The sequence below is a fragment of the Dermochelys coriacea genome, chromosome 8, assembly GCF_009764565.3.
Source record: "Dermochelys coriacea isolate rDerCor1 chromosome 8, rDerCor1.pri.v4, whole genome shotgun sequence".
Lineage (NCBI taxonomy): Eukaryota > Metazoa > Chordata > Testudines > Dermochelyidae > Dermochelys > Dermochelys coriacea.
In genome coordinates, this window is record NC_050075.1 from 49947881 (window position 1) to 49967464 (window position 19584).

The 19584-nt window shown below is 45.3% G+C and overlaps 1 protein-coding gene across 2 annotated transcripts in view; it reads right to left on the reverse strand.

The window, feature by feature from the left end:
* TNR (tenascin R) overlaps positions 1-19584 on the reverse strand; it is a 268795-nt gene that overhangs the window by 67266 nt on the left and 181945 nt on the right. Inside the window, exons 3-4 of one of the 2 annotated variants that reach the window (XM_043520549.1) lie at positions 8228-8438; positions 842-1409 (exon numbers count right to left, since the gene is read on the reverse strand). In XM_043520549.1, coding sequence (XP_043376484.1) covers positions 842-1340 — 499 coding nt within the window. In that variant the 5' untranslated portion in view covers positions 1341-1409; positions 8228-8438. The remainder of the gene's footprint in view (positions 1-841; positions 1410-8227; positions 8439-19584) is intronic. The other variant, XM_038412865.2, reaches the window with a different exon arrangement.

The window sequence follows — 19584 nt, forward strand, 5'->3', positions numbered from 1 at the left end:
GCCACAGGTTGCCCTCCACTGCCCTAGGGTTATCTGCTCTTCCTCCACCTTTTGCCTCTGCCAGGCAGGTTACACTCAGTTTGCATTATCTGCTAAGTTCCAAATTGATGCACTTTGCCACTTGCACCTATCTTCTGACCAATTTATACACAATATGTAACTTACATCCAGCACCATTTATATCTGAATTTGACCCCGAGACTTCCATGGGAATTGTACCCATTTTACCAAGCTGCACTTGGGCCAGCGACTGAATTTCACTGTCGGTCTAGAAGAAGATATTTCCCCCATGTATAACATTGACAAATCCATGTTGCAGGTTGGGATGCTCATGAATCAATGAACCTGGAGACTGAATCTCTTTTTTAGGGGATGAAAAAAATCTGTCACCGCACACACTTAGGAGTTTTACCAAGGGAGGGATCTTTAAATTCCATTGAGGGCTCCATAGGAACCATGGCAATTGAGGAGGCCTGGGAGATACCCCAAATCAGCATATTTCCTGAATGCCCTGACCCTGCCTCTCCCCAGTCAGTCCCACCCTCTTCCTTGGCTATGCAGGCTGGCTTTGGGATTCCCAGAAGTATGGAGACTTGTGCTTTTGTAGCCAATTCCTGATGGACTTTCTACCTCCCAGAACCTGTAGCCTAGGTTCTAGCTAGTGAATCTGGCCCTCTTTGTTTAGGTTGATGAGTAATATTGACAGAGCTGAGTATATGCACTGTCGTGGCACCATTAGCAAATGCAAAATTTCCTCCATTAATACTCAAAATTTCACCCACTCTAACTTCCTCTCTTGAGACTTTAGTCCCCAGCAAGATCTAACAGCATCAGTTACTACCTGTAGCTGCATTTTCTTGGCAGCAATTGGAGTTGCATTGGTCCCGTAGCATGGACACCTCCCTCTCCAGCATCTCAATTCTGCTTTGAAGCTCCTGCATGACCTGGACAGAGGTGAAGCACTTGCAAGCCTGCTTGGGGAAGTTTATCCTGTGGGTGAAGGTGACCTGGCTCTCGCTGTCTGAGGTCTGCTCCGTATATTCCGTCATCCTGTCGTCTTCTGAACTCACCTCCTGGTCAGATGATGCCTCGAGCGCTGACGAGCAGAAGCTGTCCAGGGGGAGGTTAATGTTGTATACATGGTTGAAAACCATGGATTGCTCCCTGATAGACGGGCTGTAGTTGGCAAAGTTGCCTTCCTTGTCCACTACTTGCCTCCTCATCCGCTCTGTTGTCACCTCTAGCCGGCACTCAAAGGGCTTGAGGACTGATCCCAGCAGGAGCAAGTTGAGACCGATAAGCATGTTCCTCAGGACTAAGTTTTCACTGTCAGCCCCCATTTTCTTGAGCAGACAAAGCAATTTCTAAGCCAGCCTTGGCCAACAGAGCTGTCTGAGAACCTGGAGACCCTGAACGAGAAGAACATGAATGGTATTAGCCTTTAAACGGGACTTCTGTGCTCAGACCACAGGAGGAGTCTTTTGCAGTGCGGCGTAAGGGGCTAGATTCTGCATAGATGTAACCCAGTGACATCCCATTGGCCTCAGTGTGATTGCAAATCAACCTGGGATCTCACCCATTGCTGGCAAGGAAATAGCTGTGTTTTTAAGGAAAGGTTAAATGTGAGTCATCAGCTGTCGAGATGGTGCAGTCTGATAATGCGCTAGCCTTTTGTAGCTGGAGGCTACACAACTGAAGGACCAAATTCTGGCTGCTTGGGGTGTAAACCAGAGCAGAATTTGTCCTGTCATGCATTTGGCTGGCTCAACAAGAGTCCAGTCCTCACATTCGTCTGTCTCATCACCAAGGGCCTGATCTAATGCCCATTGAGGTCAATGGGAGTCTTTCAGTGAGCACTGAAAGTGGGGCTCTGGCCCCAACAGCTGGATCTTGCAAGGTGCTTAGCACTTCTGAGGTGGCGCTCAGGACCTTGAAGGGCTGGGCCAACGTCTGGTGCAGTTTGCCAATACTGGAAGTCTTTGCTCATGCGAAAGTCCATAGACTGGAATAGAAGGGCGATGGCCATTACTGGCTGAGGCGTACTGGGAGGCCGGTTGGTAACCAGCTGGCAGAGTGATGCTGTCTGGTTTATACTCGGTCTCATTTAGCCAGGCGATCAGTACCTCACTTTAGTGAGCTGTCATACACCTCCAGGGTGGAATCTGGGCCCACTGAAGTCAGTGCCATTAAATTCGATGGGGACAGGATTTCACTCAAAATCTTTACACAGGGACATGAAAATTTTGCATCTTACTTGGTTGATTTTTTTTTGTACTGAAATGGTTCATTTCACATCATCTACTCACGAATATATTTGGGACATAAATTCCCAGATGGGAACCTATTCCGGATGCACTAACAAATACAATACGGGAGGGGAAAAAGGCTTAAAAGCATGGTTGGTGATTACACATGTTCTCATATCAGTATGGTATCTCAAATGGCATTTCATGCCTCAGAAACTGAGCACTAGATTTGCAGGTTTAATTCAGTGGCTGTAGTAACACTGTTAAATTAGACTGTACAGTATTAAGTTTGTTTAGGTTTATGTTCTGGTCAGACCAATATCTCCTGTTGAAGTCATTTCATCCCCTACCTGTGCCCTGGATTACGGGGTAAAGTGTCTTTATTTGGAACAAGACAACTTTTTGTTTTCTTATTGATTTGTGGTCTCCAGGTGGTAATCCCAACTCTAAGGGCCACACTTATCCCTGGTATAAAATCACTGACTTCAGTGGACTTGCCCAGGGATGAATTTGCCTCTAGAACTCTTGCTGGAACTATTGTGTGTTGACCAATGGTTAACTCCATCTTTTCTGCTTTAAAGAATTGCTGCTTTACATAGCAGAGAGGATGAAACCAGCAGACTGGCAGGACTGCAACTGTGAGCCCAAGGACTCTAATTGCTCCTCGTGCAGCAGAAAGGACAATTTGATTGCACATTGGTTACCAGCTGCCAATCTGTTTGCCTTGCATTTTGTTTTCATTGGATCATTAGTTTATGTCGTATAATTAGAGTGCAGTTGTTTGGAGGAAGGAGAGTTTAGCAGTAACAGCAGGGGCTGAGAGACAGAATTGCTGCAGTTTATATTCAGTTCTGTCACCATCTCACTGTGTGTTTACATGGGGGGCAATTCACTTCGACCTCCTTGTGCCTCAGTTTACCCACCTGTAAAAGAGGGATGATAATAAAGGCTAGCTCGAAATAATTTATCTTATTTTTGTGCCCCTCTCCCTCTTTTGTTCTGGGCAGCTGTAATCATAGTGTTTTTCATTACAGCTGGATGGGAAACTTTATCCCCGTCCCATGATAATTTGAGATATTGAAAAAATTTCCTGTCTCAAATTGGGACCAAAAGCAGAAATATTGAACAGTTTTTACGAACCAAATCCAAACCAAAATTTCAGTTCACATCAATCACAACATTTCATTTCAGTAATTTCTAAATGCTTCATTTTGATTTGGACTATTTTTATTTTTATTTTTATTTTTTTACTATAATTAACTTGCACTTCAAAATGAAAAGTCATTTTGAACTGGAAAACTGGAATTTTTCATTTAGAAAATGTTGCAACAAAAAATTTTGACAATTTAAAAAGTTTTTTCCCAGAAATATTTTTTAGTTGTAAAACTTTGAAACAGATCCTGTCCTGTGACAAGTTTGGGTTTCGATCAATTGGCATTTGCAATTGAAAAAAGTTTTATCGAAAAATTCCTGACCGGCTCTAGTTATTCATCTAACCTCCCTGGGGGCTTGTAAGGCTTGAATTAATTAACACAGGTAAAATGCTCATGGTTCTTTATTAAAGGGTTCAACAGAAATGCAAAGTATTATTGAATTTTAGCATCGTTTCCAGTAGTAATTACTACGAATATAGACTGAAGTCAGTGGAAATATGGGTGATCAACTGGAACTCAGAACTTTTCAGGATTGTGGCCTAATAATTTTTAATATAAAAGATGATGTTTTCAAATATTGCAAAGTGACTTATGTGTCTTGCTCTCATTGAACGTCAATGGGACCTAGATGCCGAAATCCCGCAGGCCCTTTTGAAAATATTATCCAACGTCTCCCCAGTCTGCTCCTTCCTGCTTCCCCTCCACCATAAGGGAATAACAAGCACTAGCACATAATTGAGATACAGTAATAAATACTCTGTAAAGCATCATAAAATATACAGTATAAAACAAACGATTAAAAATGTCAGTGCAACATCACACACAAGAAAAAGGAAGGAAACAAAAGAAGATAGATTTCATGGCAAGTGTGGATATATATCCAAGGGCAGGAAATGGCCCGTTGAGTTGACAACCCTAATTAATTACTTATGTCAACCAGGGTCTGAATGAGCTCTACCCTGACATTGACTGATGAACTGGGGGGGAAAGCCTTCATAGGGCAAAAGACTTTGCATAGACCCACCTACTCTGCCTTGGTGACTGGCAGAGTGATCAACATGATCAATTTTGGCTGTTTTGGGTTGAAATTCACTTTTGTCTTGACTGCAGGGTTAATGGGTTGTTGTTAGCTTACAGTACGACTAAAGGGCAACAGAACTGTACTTACCATGCCCTAATTGAGGGGGTCACCCTCGCTGTAGCCTACTTGCTAAGCAGGAGATAGTGATGTCAATCCAGCTACAAGTCGGGGGGGGGAGAGGGGGAGAGGTGTTCCTCCTTGGTGGTGTGGGCTCTGTTTAAAGCGGCATGGATACCATCTCCTCCTCTCCTCCTGTGTTTAAAGCTAAAGCCGATCAGACTCAATTTAGAGGCCTTGTTCACTAGAGCTGAAATCACTGATGAGTAGCACTAGGGGGCTGAACCGTAGACCTTGTTGGGAACAGTGTAGCAGAGAAAGACAACATGGGGGATGCAGCAGGCACATCAGCGCACGGTGACAGCGGTAAGCGGCAGCAAGGGGGAGCAGCAGCAGCGAAGGCCCTGCTTGGCCCCCATTCAGGGGTGGGAGGTGAATGCACCCCTGAGTTCTGGGACCTTGCTCACTTCGGTGCCAGAGGAGGGAAAGGGGAGTGGCATGTTAAAGGGACACCTGTCTACTGGACTTTCAAACCACAAGGTGGGAAACCGAGCCAAAGGACTGCTGGCCAAGAGATGGTGGGGTGGGTGTTTCCTTATGGTTTACGTACTTTTGAATCATTGTTGCGGTGGTTTCCCAAATTAATGCTGAATTCCCTCTCCCTTGGAATAAAAGTTTTCTTTTGTTTGCGAGTGAGGAAGTATTGCCTCTGAGAAGCACCCCCCAGGTGGTGTTTAGTTTGCCAGATTTCTGGGTGAGAGCTCAAGCCAGTTCTGTTTTGTGATGTTAAAAGGAACCCCTAGGTATTGAACCTGGCCGTGCTGCTGCCGACACCACCGGGCAGACGGGTTACACTTAAATTAACCATAACTTTGTGCTTAATCTTTGAAGGTGGGTTGGACATTTATATTGATCTCAAGAATATCCAAAGGTGTTACAGTTAATGCTGACAAAAAGAGTATTGGGAAAGAGATTAAACTTCATCTTGTCAGTGTTTAAACCAATCTCTATCAGGGATTAGGAGGAGATCTTCATGGGGGGGCAGATCATTCCCACATCTGCCTACAGCAGAATTTCTAGCACCTTCTTCTGGAGCATCTGCTGCTGGCCACTTTTAGAGACAGGATACTGGCAACTCCTATGCTCTTTATGCAGCATCTTCCATCTGGGGGTCTCAAAGTGCTTGGCACACATCAGTGATCCATTCTCCTGTGCAGTCGATAGCATCTCCATTTTAAATGGGGAAACAGGCATAGAGAAGTAAATGGCAAACATTGCCAGCGTGTGAGACTAAAGCTGGGCTCCTCATCTCATGTCCTCCAAGGTACTTAGGTGTCTAACTCCCATGGACAGCTAAACACCTTTGAGAATCTGAGCCTTAAATTTAGGTGTCAACTATGGATGTAGGAGCTGAACTTTAGGCACCAGGGTTGAAAATGTTGGCCTCAGTGTCTTGCCTCAAGGCCAGACAGCTAGTCTGTGGCAGAGCTAGGAATAGAACCAAGTTCCCCGACTCCCGAGCCCCTGCTTTCTCCATCATATGCAGCATTCACATCAAGGACTTTGCTCATCTTTTTTAAACTACAGATCTGAAGCTTGGGGGTGTGTTGGATCCAGGTTCTTGGTTTGCCCTGTTAAAGATGAGGGCCACTAGCTGAATTGGAATCTGCATCTCGGAGTCGATATCTAACAGCCCCCAAAGTTCCAGGGCTGTTGGATTTGGTGTATGGGTTTGTGCCCATCTCTAGTGTCAACAAAATCCTTTGTAGTGTTTTGAGGACCAAATGCATCTGAACCTCCTCGGGGCTCTCTCTTATCGCTGATTCCAACAAGTGGTTGAACTGCTTTGTTTAGCTGAATGCCATGAGTTCTGGTGATCACTTGGCTCTGAAGCTCCAAGTGAACTTAGTTGGTGCCATCCCAGGCAGACCAGGACAAACAAAAGATCTCATGTGAGCCTAAATGCAGCTCTTTGCACTTCTATTCCTCAATTCCTTTCAAGCAATCTTGTGACTGCTGAACCTCCTCCTGAGAACCCTGCTACAGTCCTGGAACCTTTGTCTGTTGGTGCTGTGAACTATTATTGGATTATATTGGATAGTGTTTGTAGCATGGGCCACTTTCAAGGTGGAAACTGTTTTGTTTCCATGTGGAAAATAGTAGGCCTGATCGTCTTCGTGTGTCTATTGGTTTTACACCCATGTAACTACAATTGGACCTGATTCTCCATTGGCTTGGACTCGTTTGCACCACAGGGAGCTTTTTCCACTTGCATTGCACACAGGTTGTGCTGGTGTAAGTGATGAGGCAAGGTACAGGGCAATGGGGAGGCAGGCCCATTGACATGTGTTTGTGTTGCTCCTGACTTACAGAGCTGTGAGAGCGCAAACAGGTCTTTGTGTTCTAACAATCAAAACTCAGTAGGGCGATATAGTGTAATGGCATGTTGAAAAAGAGACGGCTGAGCTACTGCACCAGCCCTCTTGAATTAAACCAGAATTTAGCCAAGGAGGCAGAGTTCCCACCCAAATCCAGATGAGGCTTAATCTACAATTTGGGATGGGGATTGAAGACTGAATCCAGGTGCAGGTTCAGGTCCAACCCCAGTGGTACATATCACTGAACCCTAAATTGTGCTCCCCCCTCTTACCTGCTGATTCCAACCTGGCTACTGGGCCAGAAACCAGCAGATGGGTGGTGGTTGAGGGGCAAACATGCATCTGGGAGGATGGAGGAGGCCAGTTAGTGATGAGGCTGGTCTGGTAGCAGGGCAGGTGCATGTGGATGGATGAGGGAGAGAGGGTGACAGCCGGCTTATGGCACTCTGTCAGGGGTTGCAAGAGGTTAGGGAGGCTGGGAGTGAGCTTGGATCTGGTTTTGCAAGGGAATGAAGAGTTGCGAGGAAAGGTTGGGTTTTTTTCTGGGGAGCTGGGATCTGAAGATAGGAATGCTGGTCCTCACTGTAATTCTCTCATCTGACCTGCTCGAAGCTTTGCAATGCCGAGGAACTGAAAACGAGCAGACTCATGCAAACAGTGCTCCCCACACTTTGCCTAGCCAATCGATCAGAGAGTTGCCCAGCTGTGCATGATGTTGCCAACACCAGTCGTTCAGAAATCATGAGCCAGGCCTCAAAAATCATGAGATAATTTAAAAAAAAAAAGGGTTGGGTTCATTTAATTTGTCTTCTGCTTTTTGGGTGCATGCAGGTCACATTTCCAAGCTTTCTTCACAACCACAACAGCTAGAAACTCAATTGCTTATTAATGAAATCCAAGAGTCTCACATAATCCCCTAACTTTAAAAAAAAGCACCAATATTAGGAGGTTCAGGAGAAAATCATGAGAATTGGCAACACTGTACACTGTGCGTACCAGCAAGGGATGGAGCCAATAGCAGCCTTGTGACCCAATTGACAGGCCGCTGTTCTAAGGATTGTACCGGAGTGTTGTGCCCATGGAGACGCTGTGGGAAAGGAAGCAGAGTACAAATTCATCTGGAACTCATTTGCCAATCCGGACTGAGGACTGTTATCGAAGTCTGAGCTCTACCAGTAACTACCAGTGCAATAATCATGTGAAATTGTCCTATATTATTTATAACTATTTTTGTGCCTTGCACCTTGTCTTTGTTTCCCATGGGAATGGCAGCACATATCCGCCTCTCCCTTCTGACCCCCCCGTAAATACCTGTTTACTGCTTTGTCTCTCTCACATTGCTGTGACGTGCCTGAAAACATAACCGTTCAGCCACCTCTTCAGCATTTACAGGGTTGTTATCGTATATTATCCAAATATGTCTGTTGTGCTTTCCCTTCCCTTGCTTGGTGCATGCTGCCTGTGGCTACCGAGAATGCACATGGGCACACGTTAGTATAGTTTCTCTCTTTCTTAATGTTCCCTGGAAAAGCAAGAAAAATATATTTAATTCAGACCTGACGTCAGTAGATCCAGCCTCCATGGATGTCTCAGGCCAAATTCCCTAGTGCAAGTGACACATCAGGTGTACATTGGCCAGAAAATGGGAGTCAGTGATGTAAACGGCAAAGAGGCAGTGTGAACTAGTGGATAGGACACTGATCTGGGTGTCAAAGAGCCTGTTTCCTTTTTCCCAGTGCTGCTACTCACCTGCTAGCAAGTACTTCCTCTCTTTTTAGCTCAGTTTCCCTTCCCATCCTTTGCCTATTTACAGTGCAAGCTCCTCACGCGTTTGTTAGATTGTAAACCCCCACTATGTGTTTGTTCATTGCCTAGCACAATGGGGCCCTGATCTCAGCTGTGGGCCTCTAGGCGTTATGGTAATACAAGTCATAGGATCAAAGTAGTGTATCTTGCACCCATTTAGTATTCAATGGGTGTGGGAAATGACCACAACTCGCACAGCAATGGCCAAATTCTACCCTCACTTACACTCCATGTGACATTGTGGAAATCTACAGAGAGGAAATGAAGGTCAAATTTTACTACAAGGAGATGGGTGGGAGAGGTAGCAGTTGTGAGTGGGCACAACTCTCATTGACTTGACATTGTGCTTGCTAATACCTGGGTGAATTTGGTTTCCCCTGTATCTGAACTTCATTATTTGGACCTAGCTCTAGCACATGGATCCCAACTGCAAGTTCTTATCTTAACACCCTCAGACTTCACTGAAGTTTAGATCTAGGTCCAAATGTCTTGGCTCAGCTTCATATCTAGTGATGAGCAGCATGCATTTCCACCCCTGTTCATGTGGAACCAGGATATCTCAGCCTACAGTAACACTTTCCCTGCATTTTACAGTGCCTTCTCCTCACTGGTGGTCTTTGCTGTGACCTTGATTCCTCTTGTTGGTAGCTGGTCCCTTACTACTGGCCACCGTTGTCACAAAGAGCTCAGGTGCTGCTGAACCTGAGATGTGTGCTACCAACTCTGTGACTGAAGAGCCTCCGCCTTGACCTGACCCTGGGAAATGCCCATCTCAGCGCGTTGCAGTTCTCTAACCTCCTTTCCTGGAGTTCTTGGTGACACCTCAAAAGAAAATCAGAGCTCTTGCTTTCAGCCTCCCCAGGAGTGAAACTCTCTAGCTTTCCTCTTTTGCTTGATCTCAACTTTGTTTGCCAGCATTACTTGGAGGTGGGAAGGCACTTTCTAAAATTAGTGTATTCGCTAGGTAGTCTCCTATATCTTTGGGGTCTCTAGTGACTCCACAGTGGCCTCACTGATCCCTGGAGAGAAGCTTCTCCTTGGCAATGGCTGGCAGTGGTGGGACGAGCCCAGGGACTAATTAGTGCTCGTTGCCTTTGATGGACTTGTGTTTGTTAGAAGCTAACTACTTGCTCTTTGGCCCTCTCTGCCTTTTGTGTGGGAGTGGAAGATGCAGGGTCGTAATTGTGACTCTGAGCCAGTTGTACAAAGCCTGGCTGGAACATCGAATAAAACCTCATTGAAGGATTATAGACATGGCTTAGATGTGTGAATATAAAATTGCCCCTGCTCTTCTCTCTGGAGCAGAATTCAGTCTGGTTCAATAGGAACACAAGAGTTGGTCAAAGAGCAAACAGAAATCCACCAGCTGAGGAAATGAGAGAGGGAGAGAGAGGCAGATGAAAGACTGAGATATGAAACAGTGAGACTAACAGAACAAGAATATAGTGGCTAGATGGATAGACACAGTGGAGAGATAACTGATGCAGGACAGAGATTACTAACTAATGACCATAAGCAGGTCAGATAGTTAATGCCTGTATCAACCAGAGAAAGTGATAGAGTAATCTGACAGACTGATACAGTCGAAATCTGTGCAACCTCATTGATCCAATCCTCATCAATATAATTATCACAGGAGATGTCAGCAGGCATGGGACAGTGACCTGTAGTAATTTATAAGCAGCAGATAATAGGATCTCCCATAATTCCAATGGAATACAGTGTTAATGAGGTGGACTGAGGGCGCGGCAGAGTCAGCAGGATTGCCAGAGCCAGCATGGTTCATATCACTCTTGCTGAGTTCTTGCTGCCTAATGAGATGTGCTTGGCACTGGGCTGTGATCTTGGCCCATCCCCTCCCGCTTCCTGAAAGCGGCGTCGTCCTTCTTTCCCCCACACTGCGGGTATTTCAAAGGGGAACAGAAAGGCACTTGTACCTCACCAACTTCGTTATGCCAGCAGACAGACAAGAACTTTCACACACTCTCGACCCTAGAGATGAGCCATGTTTCTGTTGTGACCCACCTTCACTACTGGCTGTTCTAGACACTTGGGACCCAGATCCTGGGCTGCAGCATGTCTGCTTTGCACCATGTCGCCGACTGAGTTTGGCCTCAACATTGGTGTAACCAGCCATGAGAGGATCGCCCAGCGTAACAGCCATCCTCCATACCCCCCTCTGTTGCTGGCATATTGGGTGTGACCAAAGCGAAGGTGGGAGTGGCCAGGCTATGTGTGCATGGTGCTGATCCCTGACTTGGGCCTTTGTTAGCAGCTGATGTAAGTTATAGCAGCTGTTTGATTGCTCCAGTACCCCAGGAGCCCATGGGCATCCGGCTGGCCCCAAGATCAGAAAACGTACTCCTTTGCACTGCATGAGCTGGGACTGCAGCCAAGGAAAAGGCTAGTGGTGGTTTTTAGCTTTCCAAGTAAAAATGCTGAAGGAAGCGCCACCTTCTGCTATGTATTTATTTATTTATTTCTATAAATGGAATCATTTTGGAATCCTACTGAAAGGCGAACTGTCAGGTTGGAGGGAGGTTACCAGTGGAGTTCCTCAGGGATCGGTTTTGGGACCAATCTTATTTAATCTTTTTATTACTGACCTTGGCACAAAAAGTGGGAGTGTGCTAATAAAGTTTGCAGATGATACAAAGCTGGGAGGTATTGCCAATTCGGAGAAGGATCGGGATATTATACAGGAGGATCTGGATTACCTTGTAAACTGGAGTAATAGTAATAGGATGAAATTTAATAGTGAGAAGTGTAAGGTTATGCATTTAGGGATTAATAACAAGAATTTTAGCTATAAGTTGGGGACGCATCAATTAGAAGTAACGAAAGAGGAGAAGGACCTTGGAGTATTGGTTGATCATAGGATGACTATGAGCTGCCAATGTGATATGGCTGTGAAAAAAGCTAATGCGGTTTTGGGATGCATCAGGAGAGGCATTTCCAGTAGGGATAAGGAGGTTTTAGTACCGTTATACAAGGCACTGGTGAGACCTCACCTAGAATACTGTGTGCAGTTCTGGTCTCCCATGTTTAAAAAGGATGAATTCAAACTGGAGCAGGTACAGAGAAGGGCTACTAGGATGATCTGAGGAATGGAAAACTTGTCTTATGAAAGGAGACTTAAAGAGCTTGGCTTGTTTAGCCTAACTAAAAGAAGGTTGAGGGGAGATATGATTGCTCTCTATAAATATATCAGAGGGATAAATACAGGAGAGGGAGAGGAATTATTTAACCTCAGCACCAATGTGGACACAAGAACAAATGGGTATAAACTCGCCACCAGGAAGTTTAGACTTGAAATCAGACGAAGGTTTTTAACCATCAGAGGAGTGAAGTTTTGGAATAGCCTTCCAAGGGAAGCAGTGGGGGCAAAAGATCTATCTGGCTTTAAGATTCTACTCGATAAGTTTATGGAGGAGATGGTATGATGGGATAATGGGATTTTGGTAAATAATTGATCTTTAAATATTCAGGGTAAATAGGCCAAATCCCCTGAGATGGGATATTAGATGGATGGGATCTGAGTTACTATAGAAAATACTTTCCTGGGTATCTGGCTGGTGAATCTTGCCCATATGCTCAGGGTTTAGCTGATTGCCATATTTGGGTTCGGGAAGGAATTTTCCTCCAGGGCAGATTGGAGAGGCCCAGGAGGTTTTTCGCCTTCCTCTGTAGCATGGGGCATGGTTGACTTGAGGGAGGCTTCTCTGCTCCTTGAAGTCTTTGAACCATGATTTAAGGACTTCAATAGCTCAGACATGGGTGAGGTTTTTCATAGGAGTGGGTGGGTGAGATTCTGTGGCCTGCGCTGTGCAGGAGGTCGGACTAGATGATCAGAATGGTCCCTTCTGACCTTAGTATCTATGAATCTATGAATCTATTTTAAAAATGGGTTTTTCCATTTGCTCGTCTGCCCTCTCAGGCTGAGCAGGCCGATAATTGCAGCGGCTGGGGGTGGAATACAATTGTGGTGGTCCCATTTTATCAGCAGAGAGATTTCCATAAGAAGCCAGATCTCTCCTCTCCTCTCCTCCCTCAGCAAGGAATGGTTTTCACGGGGCCTGTCATACATCAGAAAAAGCCCAGAGGGCAGGAAATTGCCTGCAGGGAAAGGTTCAGCAGTTGAGTATATTTTGATTGAAAATGATATGTAAGGGGATGTGCTCAATGGTTTTAGGGAGCCTCCGCTTCCTGATCTAGCCCCCACTCCTGGAAATATCTTGCCAGTCCTGTCAGTAATTCTGTTTAATTCTGGGCAGCTAATGTGTTTGAAGTACTATTACGTGAAGAATCCGAAACGTAACAGCTGAGTTTGTGGAAAGTAAGGCTTGGTCTGCACTACTAACCTGGCCGACCCTGAAGCCAGGGCTATGTCGATGAAACGGCTTCTCCTATCGACGTACCTACCGCCTCTCAGAGAGGTGGAGCACCTACACTGATGGGAGACACTCTCCCGTTGGCATAGGAAGCGTCTTCACTAAGCACTACAGGTGCAGCGCTGTAAGTGTAGACAGGTCCTGAGTGATCATATCCTGAGGGTACGACCCTGTTTCCATCACATTAGCCTTAGGATGGTGTCACATATACTGCCCTCCTAAAACCAGGAGCCCAAAGCCCTTAGCTCAGAGCCTTGGAACCCAAGTCCCTCAAATGCAAAGTTCGGACCTGGCTTCAGATCCCGATCCAAAGCTTTCTCACGTGGGCCATTCTCTGCGGAGACCCAAAATGGGGGCAGCTACAAAGTGTTCACTTTGGGGGTTTAGTCACAAAACTCCATGACCTCCCATCAAAAAAAAATCACAAAAATTTGATTTAAAAAAAATTCAGTTGAAAATGTAGAAAATGAAAATATCAGGTTGCTGGGGAACACAAAGCACTAAAAATGCTTTGGAATTCACCAATATCCCCCCACCCCCGTTTCTCCACCAGTTCTAATAGGCTCTGTTCATATCAAGGATTCCCCCAGTTTCAGCTGTGATGCAGCAGCATCAATGCAAACCCTTAGTACAGGCATGCAAAGCCTCTGTGGGTCTGTCTACACTGCATTTTAAAACCCACGGCTGGTCTATGCCTGCTGACTTGGGCTCTCAGGGCTCGGGCTAAGGGGCTGTTCAATTGCAGTGTAGGTATTTGGGTTCAGGCTGCAGCCCGAGCTCTGGGACCCTCCCCCCTCGCAGGGTCCTGGAGCGCAGGCTCCAGCCCCACAAGCCCGAGTCAGCTGGCACATGCCAACTGTGGGCATTTAAATGCAGCGTAGACATATCCTATAAGCCACAATTTGCCCCAGAGCAGTTTGCCTTAGCTTCAAGCAGCTGTAGAGGGTGCACTGTGCAATTAGTAGCTTTGTCTGCCTCTGTGTAGAGGTTTGTACTGGTGCAACGACACTGGTGGCTGGCTGCTGACAGCTATAATTGGGACAAATCTCCAGTATAGATAAGGTCTAATTAACTCTTATGAGTAGAACTGAGTGAATAACTGATGTTTTTGGTTTGCTGGGAAGCTCTGTCTCCTGTGCTGCTACCCTCAAACTGTGTAGCTGGCAGAAGAAGGTACCTTACACCCCTGTAACTCCCTTGTGTTGCTGCACAAACTGGGCCACAATTGAGCACTGTCTTTGGGCTCCGCCTCCCCCCCCAAAAAAGAGCAGTTCCCTGCTGTCTGCCTTTAACAAGAGCCATGTTGACTGTGAAAAAGTTAAGTGGCTGCAAGGAAAGGTTCCACAGTAGCACAAAAAAATATTAGACCAAAAACCAGTTCACAGAAGTAGCCGTTCTTCTGGATGGATCAGAAAACTCCAGGCTCTGGACTTCATATCCACACACAAGACTCTTCTCCCTCTCTCCTCTCAATTTGTCCCAATTCCCCAATCCTTTGGAGGAGGAAAAACAATATTTATCTACAACTCTCTGAACCAAAGCAAATCAAAGGAGAAAGGATCAAAGGCGGGAGAAGAAAAAGGAAATCACTTTACGAGACCTTTCTGTGAGAGTGAAAAGAGAGATGAGTTTAAATGAAAAAAGCTACCTCAAGGAATCCCACTCCAGAACAGCCGCTGAGAGGGGAAGTGACAAGTCAGGTCGTCAATGAGTGTGTTACCACAGCTGGGGCACTGGAGTTAAAGTTCACATCCAGAGAAACAAGAATCAGCAAGACAAGGTAAGAGAGCCAGTAATGTCTTTTGTTGGACCAACTTCTGTTGGTGAGAGAGGCAAGCTTCTGAGCTTACATGGAGCTCTTCTTCAAGTCTGGGAAAGGTACGCAGTGTCCCAGAGAATCAGCAGGGAAGTCCAGCCATGCATAGCATGGAGTCGGTGATTAACTCATTGCTGGCAATGGCAACACTGGAAAATGGGGCCTTGCTAATATCCGACAAGGTGAATGAATCCAGGAGGTGGACTGATGATCCCAGCAAGCAGTTTGGCTATTGCACAGGGCACCCATTCTCTAGAAATTCCTGTGTAATGGGCTGGTACTGCCTAGGGTACCGCTGCCCTGGGTTGGGTGGAATTACATCCACTCAGCTTCATAGATTTTAAGGTCAGAAGGGACCATTAGGAACATCTAGTCTGATCTCCTGCATAACACAGGTCATAGACCCTCACCTAATAAACTCTGCCCCAAACCCATAACTTCGGGTTGAGCCATGCTGAATCTTTTGGAAAGATATCCCTTATTGAATCAAAGACTTCAAGAGACGGGGAATCCCCCATGTCCTCCCACTGTCAAAAATCTGTGCCTGAATTTGTTTAGCTGCCAGCCATTGGCTCAGCTGTGTCCTAGGCTGTGGTACTGCTACAACTAAAGGAGAGGCTCCTTTACTTGGTAAGAGTCTGTGTGTGTGTTCTCTCCCTGCTGTCGTTGTGGAGCACATAGTAACTGTGCTGTGAAACATGGTAAACTCTGAATTGACTATGGATCTGTCATAGAGACCAAATGAACCCACATAGCTCCAAAAATGGTCCAGACTTCTGTGTCTTTGACTTTCAACTTTAGAATAGGAATTATTCAGAGATTCACAGATTTTTAGCCCCGAAGGTTAAGGCTCCCCTGCATTGCATTCCTCCCACTGATTCCTGCATCAAGCACAAGTAACTTGAAGTGGAACTGGGGCATATCCTTTAGAAAGGCATCCAGTGATGAACGAAGGGTTGGGGGCTGCTGGGAACTAATGAGCATCTAGAAGGAGTCTCTGACATTGTGAGCAGAACTGTGGCTGTCAGCTCCTCCCAGCTAGTCATTAAAAGATCTCTTTCTCTTAACTTTCAGGATCTGGCTCTAATCCCCAGTTAAAGCTCAGCACCAAGTTTGTTAGGGTAGAAAACCTGAAGGCCCATGTTACATCTCAGAATTATTGTCACTTCTGTGGCCAGGTGCATCCAGTGTCTGGCCACTGCATGATCGACAAGAACAATTCCAGCATCAAGAACAGGGATGGAGAAATCTGGCTCATTTGCACACTACATTCCTCAGCAGCAGCAGCAGAAGGAAAGCAAGAGGATGCTGCTGAATTTGCAGTAATTGGCATTAGCTGTTTTAGGTAATCCATCCCTATTAATCCCTAGTTTCTTTACAGAAAATGTCTTCGGCTATGACTGAGATTTGGCTGGTGCCTCCCAACCTCTGCCAAACATGTGGATACATTACCACAGTCTATCAGGGTACAACTTCTTTTTCATTCCGTGTCTCCCTTTCATCCTGGCTTGGACTAACTTTTTTTTCCTGATGGTTAGGCAGCTTCATACTTATTCCATCCCATTCTGAGCAATTTGCTTTTTCCTTAGGGGCTTTCCTTATCATGATAGGTTTAGGTCTGCATTGGCCACTGCAGATTAATTCTGAGGTTGGCTTTAAGACCTTGCATCCTTCAGTTCGAATTAGATAAAAGATCTGGAAGCCAAGACTCAGGGCTTGTGTACAAAGGAAGTTAAACCAAATTAACTGATGTACTTTCACCTCACACTGTTAGTTAAAGGGCACTAAACTCTTAGTTTTCTTGAGTGAATTCAGCTAAAGTGAACTAAATTAATTCAGATGAATGTAGGGCATGCATTTAAAGCTCTGTGTGTAGATACTATTGTTCTGGAACAAGAGTGTTAATTCAGAATAAGACACTTGTGCTGGAGTAAGAGAATCCATAGATGTAGTTAATCAGAAATATATAATCCGGAAGAGCTATTCCAGAATAACTCCCCGTATAAACAAGTCCTAAATCTACTTTAATTCTGAATGAGTGTGTCCACACAGGGGTTTAATGCATGTTAACTTCACACCTTTCATTAATTGGGCTTAACTTCCTGTGTGGACAAACCCTCAGAATAAATCTGCAGTGGCAGATACAGACACTGCAGTTTCTAATTCAGAGTGAAATCAGCATTTCCCCAAGCACACTTTGGAAATTCCCCTTTCCGAAATGTGCACATGAATTTCTCAGTGCATTTCTCCTGCTTGCAGAGTGAGTCACACTTTGGATTGAATGCTGCAGGCTTCACTGACAGGTCATTAGTGAATAGTTGAATAAATAGTTCATGCAGGAGTCCAAAGCTGCCAGAACAATGTAGTGCAGTTGACCTTGTGGCACACCCCTCCTCATATTCTGGGTTGGGTGTCATCAAAATTTTGTGGCTGGTATTCACAACTGAACTTCTCTGGGGCCACTTAGTCTTAATATGCCTGCCTGACGTTGATTCAGACGGGAGACTCTGGCTTGTCTCTTCCACATCTCCTGGTTTTGGAGAAAACCTTGCAGCCACTTTGGGAGATGCTAATGGTGGGTTCCTGTGCCAGGTTCTCTGGGCATGGCCCACACCTGCAGTGCATTCTACAAGTAGCTGTGAAGTGGCCTGGACAGTTGTGCATTGAAGGACACTCGTTCCCTGGATGGCCTGAGTCTTGACCTGTTCCTTCCTGTCTCTTAGGACATGTGCTGGGAAGCTGGAGGAGAACGAAGCTGGATGTGAGGGAAAGAGAAGCTGCCACGATCACAGTAGTTTGCACCCAGCTTGCTGCACTCTACACTCCTTCCCCCAAAAGGGGAGTGGGACAGAATAACAGGAAGGTGCTTTATACCTGCTGGGCAGTGCTTCATGGAGAACCCATGTCCTACCCTCCCTCCCCAGCAGCCAGCTGCAGGAGAGGACAGCATGCTATTACTCCTTTTCAGAGAATCATGGGATACTTGGCTGAACTATCTCAAGCTCCTGTATCTGTAACACTGCGCTGAAAATCTTAAAAGAAGGTGGACCAGATCCAGCAGCAAAGTCAAAGTTATGTTGATTTCTAAACCTACTATTCCAGGGGTCCACTATAGACATTGTAATTCTTTCTCTGATTTCATTGTCTCTGAATTGTTCCCTTCAAGAATAGAGCAGCTAAACCTCCCATGGTTGTTTTGGTTTAGTGTTCATGCCGATTGCAGTGGCTTGGTAGCTCTGTGTTTTTAGAAGCAAAATGAAGTGGATCCTTCTCCACACTTCTTTAATGTACTGCCAGCTCTTCAGGCCTTGTGGCACCGGAGTAGGACGGAACAGACCTTGGCTTTATTGACAATTTAAAGGGAGGCTGGCATACACAGCACTGTCATTAGCTAATTCCCATGGAACGCTTATGGTTGGCATCAGGAGGTGGGAGAATCTGTTCTCAAATTCTAGTCACTGCTTTGACTTGTTTGTTTGTTTTTTATGTGTGCTGAGGGTGGAGCTGGAGGAGGGGCACAGAGAGTGGGAGTCAGATGAAAGGATGGCGTGATGGAAAAGGGAGAGATAAATGCCTTTTTCTTACTTTATTGGGTGACACTGCAAGTCAGATTTGTCTGCTGTTTTGTAGCATCTTCTTAGGAGTTTTAAACCTGTCCAAAAGGACTTTGCTTTGTTTTGACACATACAGACAGGGATTCTTGCTCTGATACCCATCTGAAGTTAAGATGGCAAACTTCTCCTGGTTTTTATCTCTGATACTAAAGCAATGTATTATTCTGAAGAAGATACGTACAAGGATTTGGACAGCCTGACTCAGCTCAGTTTAAGCTTCTCAGCTAGAGACAGGAAAATTTACTTAGTCCTGTGTAGAACCCACTTGAAAATCATGGCTTCTAGAGTTAGAACAGGATGGGAAACATTTGAGGTTCAATTTCCAAGTGCCTCTGGCAAAGTGCTAGCTTCACAGATTTATAATTTTATTCCCCAGATATCCTAGAAGCCAGGCAAAAATTATTCTCAGTAAGAATCTGTATTCCTTGCAAAGCACAAGCTTTCATTTGGTTTGAAAAACAGAGCTGATTATTACATTTCCCTAGAAAAACTATTGTTTACATGAAAAATGGGCACAAATCAAACTCTCCAGCTGATTAGATGTATTTGGGTTAGCTCTTTAATGTCGTGAGTGCATAAAAGAGAGGAAGCCTGTGTTAACAGATGACATAAAGAACTACACAGAGGAAGCTATTTGCTGTGCACGACAAGTTTTATTGGCCCTACAAAACCCAGGAACTATGCTCCGTGTTCTTGAGCACCATTGACTTGCAGTTCAGCTGTTATTTATGTAGACCATTCTCATTACAGTCCCAGAAGATAGGGAATTGAGGTAGCAGTCAAGAGACATGGGTTCTATTGCTCCCTCTGCTGGTGACCTGCTGAGTGACCTTGGGCAAGTCACGTCACAGCTCTGTGCCTCAGTTTCCCCTCCTGTAAAATTAGGATAATGATCACTACGGTGCTTTGTAAAGCATTTTGAGCTCTATGGGTGTAAAAATCAAAGGGCTGTTATTATATAATCTAGTGTCATTGGGTAAGGATTTGCTAGCCACTTCAGTTTTTGTTGGGCAAGTCCCACATCTGAAGCAACCAACCTCC